Below are 13,523 nucleotides of genomic sequence, written 5' to 3'. Positions count from 1 at the left end.
CCCTAAAAAGTCCCTCCCCAGCTTTCTTGTAGGCCCCCTTCAGATATTGGAAGGTCACAATAAGGTCTCCTCAGAGCCTTCTCTTCTCCATACCGAACAATCCCAATTCTCGCAGCCTGGCCTCCCAGTAGAGGCGCTTAGAGTGAGATCTGAACAATGAAGCTGAAGTAATTCTTCACATTTATTTCATGAGGAAAATGTTTCCCCAACACGCTCTTACAATAACATCTTCTTTCCATCTACCCTCTCTTTGGAGAGAATCATAGAATCAGTCAGAGTTGGAAGGGACCACAAAGATCATCTCGTTCCAACCCCCCTGCCATGGGCAGGGACACCTCACACTACATCAGGCTGGCCAGAGCCTCATCCAGCCTGGCCTTAAACACCTCCAGGGATGGGGCCTCAACCACCTCCCTGGACAACCCATTCCAGGCTCTCACCACTCTCATGGGGAAGAACTTCTTCCTCAAGTCCAGCCTGAATCTCCCCACTTCCAGCTTTATTCCATTCCCCCTAGTCCTATCACTACCTGATAGCCTAAAAAGTCCCTCCCCAGCTTTCTTGTAGGCTCCCTTCAGATACTGGAAGGCCACAAGAAGGTCACCTCGGAGCCTTCTCTTCTCCAGACTGAACAGCCCCAACTCTTTCAGTCTGTCCTCATAGGAGAGGTGCTCCAGCCCTCTGATCATCCTGGTGGCCCTTCTCTGGACATGTTCCAGCATGTCCATATCCCTCTTGTAATAGGGGCTCCAGAACTGGATGCAGTACTCCAGGTGGGGTCTCACCAGAGTGGAGTAGAGGAGGAGAATCACCTCCCTTGACCTGCTGGCCACACTTCTCTTGATGCAGCCCAGGATCTGGTTGGCTTTCTGGGCTGCAGGTGCACACTGACAGTTCACGTTGAGCTTCTCATCCACCAGTACCCCCAAGTCCTTTTCTTCAGGGCTGCTCTCCAGCCAGTCACTGCCCAGCCTGTACTTGTGCTTGGCATTAAAGGTATAAAAAGAAAAGGTGTAAGATGCCCACTTGCCTATTTCTTTACTGCCACTACTTTCATAGGGTTCACTTGTTCCAGGGAAAGCTTTTAATTTGGCACTCAGCCTTTCCCTTTTGGTACCACCATTATCTGGGGGAAAAAGAGGAAAAAAAAAATGTTGAAGACAAACAACATGCTGTCATGTACTGTGTAATCATGATAGAAGAAAACATAAATTCATCTACTTTCTGTCAAACATAAATTCAGCTACTACCTGTCAAATAAGATTTGGATGAAACCATCTTTTATTGATGGATACAGTAGTCATTTGTAATAGTAGTCATTAAAACACAATGGACACTGCGTCCACACATGTGGTTTAGTTAAAAAGGAAACCAAAAAACCTTATTTACTTTGGAGTAAACACATTAAAGTATTTCTTACTTCAAATGCTGACATTTCAGTTGCTTATAAATTACACTCACATTTGGGAGTTAAATTAAACATAAGTATAAACACTGTCACAATGTATATGGACATTTCATATATGTCTATCTGATCCACCTGCTGAATGCTGTCAAGATTAAATACAACACTAACTTTGCTTTTAATTTGAAGAGTGTGTTTAGCATGTGCTGTCTGCATGGCATGCAGGCACAGTTCATGTACAGAGACCATCCTGGCCCTGCATCTTGCTGTAAACAGTGCTGGCAGCTCAGTTTGCAGTGGGGCCCCAAGGAATGTGTCAGCTCTGAGGGCTTCCTCGTGCCCAGACAACGTCAGATTAACGTTCTCCTGCCACAGCAGTATTCCAGACACTCTAAATACTCTGTTCACCTCTGGATCTCTTTTTCACATTCATGGCAAGCTTTCAAGCTCATCTGCTACAACCAATTTTTATGTAATTTTTTTCCCCTCATAGGAGAAAACCTTTCATGTTTGGCTTTCATGTTTACCAGGTAGGACATGCCATGCAGCCAAATACAAACATGCTTATTTACAACATGAAACAATGCCGTGATTAAAAGTCCTTCATCTGTAAGGAGAAGAAATGGGCCTAATTCAGAAAACATTAATTACAAAATCAGGACTTGGTGACACATGTGCATTGTCTTCTTTATTATAAATACTCTTTTTATAAATATTGTTACTATTAAAAAAAAAAAAACAAAACAAAAAACTTCCACAAAGATGACAAACCTTTATTTCTTTATAAATACTACTGCAGACTTCAGTTTACTCAGCTCTGAACTGGAAGACAATGTCTCTGCTCCAAGAAAAATCTAACACATAGAGCCACATGTCAAACAGTTAATATGCTTACAAGACACAGATTACAGTTGAAACTTCAAAGCAAGGAAAATCTATTTTAATGTACATCGACCTCCCTTGGATCAATTCTCACTGACAGATTTCATTGGAAGAAGTGAATGCCTAGTGAAGAATTTGAAGAAACTGAAAGAAATCAATGAGTTTGGCTGGGGGGAGGGAGTCTCAACAAAAGGGCTGTGAAATTACAAAAAGACCTCTTTGGAAGGCTTTGGACAGGCCTGTGATACAAGGTGAGTGCTGAGCTTCACAGATGATGTGGATGAAAACATTTTGAGGACCGTTTATGGGAGAATATAAAATGTTTTACAGGGAGAGAAAAAGGAGCAGGCACAAGGTCTTGTGCGATGGAAAACAGTATAATTTAGAAAATAGTTACTAAAGTTGGGAAAAATCAGTAAGGAGACTCCCAGACAGGAACAAGAGCAGAAATTACACTACAGGAAGATGTTAAACCAGTTGAAGAAACTCCTCAGGTTTAAGTGGTTGGTTCCAAAGAGGAAGATTTGGGTATAATGAAGAGGCAAATGAGAGCGTATCAAAGGTTATCAACTGTGAAGAAGGAAAAAACATGGATTCGAGTGATAGTACCAGAGGAAAACTTTATTTTATATTAACTAAAAGAAGAAAAAAAAGGATGGCAAGCAAACCAAAATAGCTGTGATAAACAAAATACCCACAAGTTACCTGTAGATCCTACTGTCCTAAACCAAACAACTGAAAACAGCAGCTTTCCTGGACATCCTAGGACAGTAAGTTTTATTAGGGCTACATCCAATTTGAAGCCAAAATTTTCCTCCTTTTTCTTTCCCCATCTAGTGGATGGATGTCCAGCCCTTGAAGATCTAAACCTCACCAACTGCCCCTGCTGCACAGCTCTTAAGTTCCTTAAGCACTTACTGCTATGACTGAGTAGCCCAAAATGACCATCCTGAGTAGCAAGATGCCTGCATAACCTTGATCCCTAAGCTCCCCTCCTTTCCATTTTATAAGTGAACATATTAAATGGAATTGAGAGTGTTGTTACTGTGAGCAAATGCAGCTGTCCACATAAACATTGCTTTTTAGGCTTCAGACTGCATTCAGCTGCCCAAACACTTTATTTACTGCATTTAATGAACAGAACCAACTCACCAAAGGGATAAATTAATACCTGAAGTAATGCAGGAGAAGCAGCAAGAACACTTGGCCAGGAATAGGGAAAAAAAAGAAGTGCTGGACCACTCCTTCCAGAAGCTGCAACTTACTTGATTAGTATGTCCCACCTTGACCAACTGAACCATGGAAAAAACTATGAGGAGTAAGTACCTGTAGGCATGGTGCCCTCTTAAGAGTTAAGGCAGATATGGATGCCTTTATAAAATAAAGAACTAACTTACTTATTGTCCATATAAAAGAACAAGATGTTTAGGGAAGAGCATCATAAGTAGAGCAAGCATATACAATAGCTCCTCTCCTAACCTACAATTTGTAAATCAAACATGGATTTAGAGGAAGGGGGCAGCTCTTCACAGTTGATAATGGATTGATTAGTTCATTCTCCAAGGATTTCTTCAATCTTCCCTGGAGGCCCTGTGAAATTTCTGCACCTGTTAACAACCTGAGGTAAGGAGTTCCACCTTCCATGTACTCTGAACCTACCAATCCATCCCCATCTCACCACAGAAAGAAGCACCTTGCTCCTTCTGCCTTGCATCACATCCCCCTCCACATGCAGTCAAGTGGTAGCAGGCTGTGCTGGAGCAACCTGGTGATACATTTAAAACCAATCTAATGAAAGCTTTCTCAAATGGATCAGCAAAGAATGCAGCTCACCTTATCTCTATATGGCCATTATATTATACCTAGAGCAAGTGTTCAGGGAAGGTTAACACCTTTAGTAGCAGCACATGATTAGTTCAAATTAAGGCAATATGTAAAACTGTATCAAGTCTCCACGGACTGCATTATGCTCTGAGCATACCTGAAATTGTGGGAGAAGAGCATCTTTAATTTTAAAGTACATCTGGAAGAGAATGAGAGGTGGTTGACACCATCTGCCTTACATGGAGAGGGAAGTCAGACAGCAGCACAAGAAGCAAAAGGTCCAGTCCTTCAGTGCTTCCTTTCACATGGAGGAGTTCAAACCTTCATTTCTGTCTTTCAAGTGGAGTGTTGAGCTATTTGAGGTAAGGCTTTTCTTGACACTACCGTGGGAAACAGAATTTGGCTGCCAATATGGCAGCTATTAAGTATTTTTCTGCTGACCATGTAACATCATCTGCCAGAAGTTTAAAATCTCATCTTGAAATTATTTTTGGTAAGTTCTGTTTGCAGATAAATCATCTATGTGTTTTCATTCAGTCTAAATACTTGCAGACATAATTTGGCCAATGTTCAGGAGCAGAAAATTACACTGTAGACTTCAGGATTTTGGTATCTTACAGCGAGAGAATTTCAAGAGAGGAATTGTTTTTAAAAGCATTTTGTCAGAGACATACATACTTCTGAGATATACATACTTCTGAGCTATAATATTCAGCTTCTACTCACCATTCTGTGCCTCCCAGGGAAAATTACTGTGTATATATATATATTCCATCTTTTGGATTATGGGGATGAAACTAACATTCACTGAAGTAATACAGAGAGGAAAACAAAGCTAACAATGGGACAAAGGATAATAAGAAAACCTCTGGATTAAAAGCTTTTTTTGGTTGTTTTTCTCTATCAATAGTACAGCTCTGAGTGTTAGTATCTGTCTGATGGTACTTGCAATCGGACTACAAGTGAACATTTCACATTACTGTAGTAGCTGTACAAACACAAGCTCAACATTAAGTTTTTGAATAATGGAAGACAATTGCTGAACTAAATTGCTCTCTGTATCTAAGGAAACCTTCACTGTAATTAATACAAGTTCCTTATTTACTTATTGTGCTTTTATTTTAAAAGTATGTCGTTATTACTGTAGTTCCCACGGAGATCAGTCCCAGTGTACTTACTCAGGATTGATATTGTAGACATATACACATCAACTGACTGTAGGAACATTGCTCCAGATTTCAGTTGAAAAAGCAACAGTAACAGAACTGGCCAATATATATTTTAAAAGATAATTTATAAATATATTTACTCTGTAAAATGCTTACCATGCCAACATTATCTTTCCCTCACAGTCTGTGTTCAATAGCCTAGATAGGGAACTATGTATATAAAGAAGTTAAGTAATATGCTTTGCAGGTTGGTATCTTTTTCAGTGCACTCCTTCCTCTCATCTGTTTAAAAGTCATGCTCAAAATGCTGTATTTAGGGTATGTAAATGACTGTAAGTCTAATATGTTCATTTTGTTAATCTTCCTACAAAAACTAATCCTCCACACACAATTCGGAGGAAAAAAAAACCCAAAATGTAAAACTTAACCTCTCTTTTTTTCTTTCCAACTAATTTTACATTGCAGAACAATGCATAAAACAACAAACTGCCAAAGCAATCCTAGTTTGGAAAAATCCTATTTAAGTAGTGATATCTAGCAAAAAAATTCTGACTCTTTCAAAGTGTTTCTGTACTTCCCACTTAGCAAGATACCTGTGTCTGTATCAGTTCAGCCCATAAAATCCATGACATTTTTATTTCTTTTTTAAAGGAATCTCACTAGTTGCTATTACAGTGATGAGGCTACTGTACTATTCATCCAGTATCACAAAAAACATGGATTAGAATTTTTACTACAATTTTACTAATCGGAAAGAGATATCAAAAGGTAAGGTTGTTAGATAACTACACAGCAAATGAAAGCATCCCACAATGATTTGTAATTAATGAGGCATCAACAAGCACACAAAGACTAGAAAATATAAGGGATTGTGAAGTCCTGGCTGCAGAGCAAAGAGAATCTTTTGCCTCTGTCATGGTCAAGATTATTTGCTTATAGCCCTACCGTCTGTAACATGTTTCCATATGGGCTGCTCAAGGGTGTTTGAATATGGGATGTTTCTTTGGGATGGACAAACCCACTTCTCTGCTGACACTGTCACAGGTGAAATGAAAAGAGGAAAAGTCACCTAAATTATTCTTGCACGGTTTCCTTTCCAAATTAATCCGGACAGGCTTAGGTAACAAGGAGAATGCAGAGCGCTCAGCCTCTCATCTTCTGAATTCAACACTGCTTCTTTGGGCACCTGTCCAAGACTGCAGGCATGGCTCCTCTTATCCAGCACAACTCTGCTCTCAGTCCAGTACAAAACTCCTCATTCAGAGAGCAGGGGAAACAGAGACCAAGTAAACACTGCTATGGAAATGTACTCCTTAAAGTCATACCTTCCTTTATCTGTAAAAGGTGCTATGCTATTGAACAGTAAAATAATCTCTTAGGGTAGTAAATACCACAGTGTCTTAACTTCCAAATTTTGGATGTTACTATCACATCTCTGCAAAGCACAAAAAAAGAGCAACTATGAAGACAAGCAAGTCTTGGAAAGGAAATCTTTGAGAACTACCTAAACTCAGACACACTGTTAGTTCCCTCCTTTTTTAAATTAAAAAGAGTAATTTTAAGGGAGTGTACCAATGTCATCTGCTTTCAACATGAATCCAAAAGATTGGGAATCATAAATCTAATCATTGTGGGGAGAAGAAAATTTATTTTTTTATATGAGTGAACGAATGTGTTCAGTTTTGGGCAGGCGTTTTGGACTTAACACTTATGCTTTTCACAAGATAAGAGCAGACTTTAACTGACACTGATATAGATGTCAGTTTTCTTGGTCTCCCTTTTTCCATTTTGCTCACCATCCCTGAATACACTCATCATATTCTTCAAATTATGCTTTGGTGCATCATCTTCTGTTTTAATTTATATTGTATATCAATGTTTATATTTAGAGGTGTCCTATGTAGTACAAATTCTGTTGTTTTAGTTCTCTTTCCTCTTAGCTTCCTCTCTAAAAGCAATTTTAGACATATTTCCTAAAATAAGGAACCATAAATTAATAATATTGCTAATAACTATACAGGAACAAAACACTCAGGGAAAAAATAGTCTGTTAGGAAAAGCAGCAAGTATGGGGACAGTGAGCTGGTAAAGGCAAAGAAATAAAACATGCATCACACCTAAAATATTTGGAATACATACTTCATTTAGCTAGTAAGTATTAAATTAAGGAGGATTCCATGCTTCACTGGGTTCAGTAATGGTGGCAAATCCCTCATCACAGTGTAGGAAAATGATTCCTTTTGATAGTGGCAACACCACTGAAAAAGACTAATCTTTAATATATTTTTTTTTCAAATTTGCAGCCAGTAACTTATCAAGTGTACAAGATTCTGTGAATAATGCCAAACATTGGACAAAATTGGTATTCAGGTTTCTTTGAGCTACCCTCAGCAAATGGCAGATAAACTAAAACATAGCCCTTAACATCTGTTGCTTTAAGTGTGCAGTTTCTTCACTGATAAGGTTCCCCAGAGTCAACATTATTAGCTGCAAAATGTGTAATGGGTTTGAATCCTAAAAATACATATAAGTAGTACATCTCACCACAACTTTTAATCAGGAATCCCAGCAGAAAATTAACTCCAGGCTCAACACAGGACCTTCTTTGTACCTACACTTGGTTTGCTGAATTATTTCCAAAAAGGCTGGATCTTTGGCACTGAGTGTGTAGGAGACTTCTCAAGCATGCTTTCATACAGACTTGTGCCCAAGCTCTGGTTTTTTTCTGTTCTTCCATGAATTCAACATAGCATCTTGAGCAACAAACTTGAGCAAAAAGTACTGATAGGACAAATTTAAGGTCCTTATGCTTTCCTTCTCATCCTCTTTATGTTAGCCTCCTAGACATCTGCATTTGCTCTTCACCCATTATTCAAGTAATGCCTTGGAACTACTAGAGTTTGCAATCAAAATTCCTCATTTGTCCACCTTTGGAGGGGAGGAGAATGGATTCTTTTTTTATAATAATCATAGAATCAGTCAGGGTTGGAAGGGACCACAAGGATCATCCAGTTCCAACCCTCCTGCCATGGGCAGGGACACCTCACACTACATCAGGCTGACCAGAGCCTCATCCAGCCTGGCCTTAAACACCTCCAGGGATGGGGCCTCAACCACCTCCCTGGACAACCCATTCCAGGCTCTCACCACTCTCATGGGGAAGAACTTCTTCCTCATGTCCAGCCTGAATCTCCCCACTTCCAGCTTTATTCCATTCCCCCTAGTCCTGTCACTACCTGATAGCCTAAAAAGTCCCTCCCCAGCTTTCTTGTAGGCCCCCTTCAGATACTGGAAGGCCACAAGAAGGTCACCTCGGAGCCTTCTCTTCTCCAGACTGAATAGCCCCAACTCTTTCAGTCTGTGCTCATAGGAGAGGTGCTCCAGCCCTCTGATCATCCTGGTGGCCCTTCTCTGGACATGTTCCAGCATGTCCATATCCCTCTTGGGATAGGGGCTCCAGAACTGAATGCAGTACTCCAGGTGGGGTCTCACCAAAGCGGAGTAGAGGGGGAGAATCACCTCCCTTGACCTGCTGGACACACTTCTCTTGGTGCAGCCCAGGATCTGGTTGGCTTTCTGGGCTGCGAGTGCACACTGGTGGCTCATGTTGAGCTTCTCATCCACCAGTACCCCCAAGTCCTTTTCTTCAGGGCTGCTCTCCAGCCAGTCATTGCCCAGCCTGTATTCGTGCTTGGAATTGCCTCAACCCAGATGCAGGACCTTGCATTTGGTCTTGTTGAACCTCATGAGATTGGCTCGTGCCCACCTCTCCAGCCTGTCCAGGTCCCTCTGGATGCCATCCCTTCCCTCCAGCCTGTCTGCTGCACCACACAGCTTGGTGTCATCAGCAAACTTGCTGAGGGTGCACTCAATGCCACTGTCCATGTCACCAACAAAGATGTTGAACAAGACTGGTCCCAGGACTGATCCCTGAGGGATCAGATAAAAATAATAATAAAAATAATAATAATTAAAAAGCATCCACTTTCTATAGATACTCTGTCTTTAAAAGAAGTACTGACAAACTGGTAGTTAGGCAGATTAATGTTGCCTTAATCATTTTTCCATCTTGATTGTTCTTTATATTGTTCTTTTACTAAATCACTGATTCACTCTCTCCTGATAACATAACCCCTTTTTCATTAACGAGGTTAGGGGATAATTACAATACACAGCTGTAAGAAAAGAGAACCTTTCTGCCATTTGCCTGTATGCCTAATGGAATGTTCTGCACAACTCTAAATACCCTTGCCTGCTACCAGTGTTGCTGTTTGTTTCTATATAGCATAAGGCACTCTGTGACAGAAAAGAGATCAATGTTGTCTCACGCTCTGTTCTGCTGGCAGCTCTAGCTGGCTGCCTGATCACAGGGTTTACGTAACAATGGAGAGTCCAGAAATGTTTCCATGCCTCTCTGTTACCAAAATAAGGAATTTCACCCCAAGAATTCCTTTGGCTTGAGGCCCAGAACAGGTAAAATTCAATCCTAGGTCAATGGTGTTTTTTTCTACACAGAAAGAAATGATTTAAAAGCTTCTCTAGTGAAACTACTGTGCTGAAAAAGGAATGAGCTCTCTCTTATACATCCACCATTCATTCTTAACCCTTAGAGAACACAGGAAACCAGTCACAGCATTCTAAGGTCATTTTAAGATTACATTAGTGATTTCCAGGACTTTTCATGACACTACAGAATTGGATAAATGTAGTAAAGAATCTGCTATATAGGTGGAGCAGCAAAACTACCAAGTAAGATAAAAAGTTCCATGTATTATTTCTATGTAAAAGGAAGGGGACAGAGGCAAGAATTTATAGGGGTTTTTTAATGCGATCAGCTGATACTAAGATAAATCAAAATCATAATACAAAGATCCTATTTCCTTTTTGAGTAAAAATATAATTGGGGTGTTTGGTTTTTTTCCCAGATAGCTGAAGTAGCCTGAAGTCTGCTAGTCTCCTTGGAGCAGCAGCAGGGAACAGATAGGTTTAACATTACTAACATTTCATGGATTTAGTAACAGGAGGGAAAAATCATTATTCTGCATGCTGCAGAACTATCTAGTGCAGAAAAGACATAGCAGGCCAGTTTCCAGACTTACATTACTGGAGTTTAACACCGATGAAGTCAGCATTGTAAATCTATGGCTGCAGGGAGACTTATTAGTTGGAGAGCAAGCTTTCTGCTATGAAAGACTCTAGTATTTCAACTCTGCTATAATGGGAAGTGGGGAAGAAGGAGCTTGAAGATGGCATGGGTATCTTCTCCTCATCATGGAGCTCGTTGCACGTAATAGCCTCTTGAAACTTGTAACAAACATCTAATGTAATTGACTGGAAGGTGGGCACAAAATTCCCTTTCCTCCGTAATAAAAACACAATGAATTCCCGTTCTTTGTGACTTACATGTTCTGTTCTGTTCTAATAAATTATTTCTTACAGCAGATATTCCAAAGTTAATGAGATAAAAATGTACAAGTCCACGCTATTCAAAACAAGAAAACAAACTAGCACTAGGGATATAATGAATATAAAGCATGAATCTTAGACCAACCACACCAGTTGAGGGTTCATATGGCAGTAAGATAATCAAGAAGCATGAAACAAAATTCACGATGTACTTGCATATTACTCAATGCATATTTGTTTGCACTTGGAAAAGTAAGGAAGTTTTAAAAACACATTAAGAAAAACTCTTTTCTTCAGGATCCTGACAAATCTGGTATTTAAGCAGAGGTGTTAAGTACTTACCACTACCAGCACTTCCTTCTCTGCGGCTACGTGCACTGCCATCTCTACCAGATTTAATGCGCTGGAGAACAATGAAAAAGGTTTGAAAAGAACAGGAAAAAAACCCTCTCATTTAGTAATATACTTTAGAGATCATGACTGAAAAGTCAGCTTAGCAGTACAAGAACATTATAGGCTTACTATACTGTAACTAATGTGTCCTGGGTTAACACAGCCTGCTCCCGCAAAACCCCACACAGAGGGGAGGCAAAGTAACAAAGTAACTCTGGCTTGAGATGAGGAGTTTTAATGAGCTCACGCACTACATCATTACCGTAGCAAAAGCAGCAGCAGAAGCCAGACAGAAAATGGTTTCCCCCCCGACCACACTGCAGCCTCCAAAACAAGCCAGCTCTGCAGGAAAGACCAACACCCCAAACCCAGAAACGGGAAGCAGCAACTGGAACAGGAAGCCTCTCATGATCCAATCTGAACTTCAAGCCCCATGATAGCTTGCTCCAGCCAGCACTTTGATTTTTATGCTGGCATGATGGCACAGCATTGTATTGAGTATCAGCAGCTGATTCAACTCAACCCATGACATCTTCTTTTTTCCGTGCACAAAATTGTCCTTGAAATCAGTGTTAAATCCCATGTTTAAATAAAAAAAGTTCTGTGAAATTCAAATAGAATACCTCAATAAATTTTCTTCAGATAAAATTTATACTAGGAATGTGCATAAAAGTAATTCACATGTGCTTTGTAAAGTACAGCTGAAAAAACAGGCAACATAGCCCTCCTTCCATGAGTTCAAAGTAGCCTCTGCCTATTAACCTCTTGTAAATCTTACAAGCTTTTTATTATTTAAAGGTTCAAGGTGGGGGAAGTATGGAAATCTATAAAAAGAACCATTCACCCCAGAGATCTTAAATTTTGAATACCTGGCGCAGCACTGTACTTCACAGCAAAATTCAATTTGCTGTTGAGTGTTAAACGCAAGATAAAGGTAAAGGTAAATACTTTAAAAGCTGTGTTTAGAAAGTCAGCTGTCTTGCACTGAGAAAAGTACCATAAACATCTTGCAGCTGTTTTGTTGTTTTTTTTTTGGTTAGTGTTATTTGAAAACTTTAACAGTTTATGGAAATAATACCTCTATATCACATGGCAGACTTGGCTTCTACTGGCAAAACACCAAAGTTCTCATGCATGTATCTGGTCAAGTACAAGAAAGTACATCTTGGTTGAGGACTTTTTGATCATAGAATCATTAAGGTTGGAAGAGACCTTCAAGATTATCATGTCATAAGCCAACTACAATGACTATTGAACTGTATCCTGAAGCACTGCATCTCCATGCTTCTTGAACACATCCAGGGACAGCAACTCCACCACCTCCCTACCTCCCAGGGTAGCCTGTTCTAAGACCTCACCACTCTTTCAGTAAAGAATCCAGTCTAAATTTCCCCTGGCACAACTCAAGCCCATTTCCTCTTGTCCTATCACTAGTTACTCGTGAGAAGATGATGTGTAGGTACAAAAACTTGATATTTAAAGCACTGAACTGTTAATAATCTCTGCATCTTATTTCAAAATAAGAATTCAAGATCTGATTAAAACACATGCACACTACTTAACCATGTATTTAGGTCAATTACTGTGGCTTCTTCACTCATTTTTCACCAGAAAAATATCATGGCATCTGGCGAGGTTGTAATGACACAGGAGAAGTGAAAGAACTTTCAAGATTCATGCCAATGCAAAAAAGGAAGAACCCTTAAATCAAAACTCACAGGAAGCAAACAGGAAAGCAACGAGCCTAGTGTGAAACCAAGACTAGTCTTGGAGAAATCCAGTCTAAGAACGGAATTTTTCATACTTTATTTATTTTGGGAAATCCTCAAGTGTAAAATATGCTCTCTGAATTTTGGATTAAATATCCTATTCACAGTCCAGTGAAGCAGCATCTATCAGTCCTCCAGGAAGCATGTTCAGACTCTCCAAATGCTGAGTTACTGACATGTCTGCCAGTGAAAGCTGTTTCTGTCTGACAGAGGGAAGAGGTTCCTATACGACAGTGCCTTCATGGCATTTACATCCTAGGACTTTACTCTCAAAATGCTATGCAAGTATTACAGCTTAAGCATATGACTAATTCTTGTCACCTTCCAAGTGAGCAGTTTATAAGTCATCCCATACCAAAAGCAGACATTTAAAAGAGGTCCAGTGATTTCCACCCTAAAAATGCCTATTTCTCTCCCACGACTGCAAAAGACATTTAGGACGATTAGTCCAGATGTAGAAGCCTGAAGGTAAAGGCAGTAAAGTCCCCTTCAATGTTTGCCCCTATCATCACTGCTTCACGCCACACCCAATCAGTCCCTCATTTTCAGCCATTAAGGTCACTTTAGGGAAATAAATAGTAATGTGTGTATACACCAGTTCCAAGGTTGTGTGAACTTTCACACTATTATTTGTCTTTCTTAAACTGGAACATGAAAAAAGAAGATTAATGCAGA

The 13,523-nt window shown here is 39.9% G+C and overlaps 1 protein-coding gene across 5 annotated transcripts in view; it reads right to left on the bottom strand.

Moving 5' to 3' along the window:
- IFT88 (intraflagellar transport 88) overlaps positions 1-13,523 on the bottom strand; it is a 53,602-nt gene that overhangs the window by 873 nt on the left and 39,206 nt on the right. For 2 of the 5 annotated variants that reach the window (XM_054400307.1, XM_054400315.1), the window contains one exon: positions 11,029-11,089. In XM_054400307.1, coding sequence (XP_054256282.1) covers positions 11,029-11,089 — 61 coding nt within the window. Of the gene's footprint in view, positions 1-1,030; positions 1,127-1,804; positions 1,816-11,024; positions 11,090-13,523 lie in introns of all 5 variants that reach the window. The other 3 variants (XM_054400291.1, XM_054400282.1, XM_054400299.1) reach the window with 3 other exon arrangements.

This window comes from Indicator indicator, chromosome 1 (assembly GCF_027791375.1).
Source record: "Indicator indicator isolate 239-I01 chromosome 1, UM_Iind_1.1, whole genome shotgun sequence".
Lineage (NCBI taxonomy): Eukaryota > Metazoa > Chordata > Aves > Piciformes > Indicatoridae > Indicator > Indicator indicator.
Note: the sequence above shows the minus strand (reverse complement) of the source record. Positions and strands in the feature narration are given on the sequence as shown.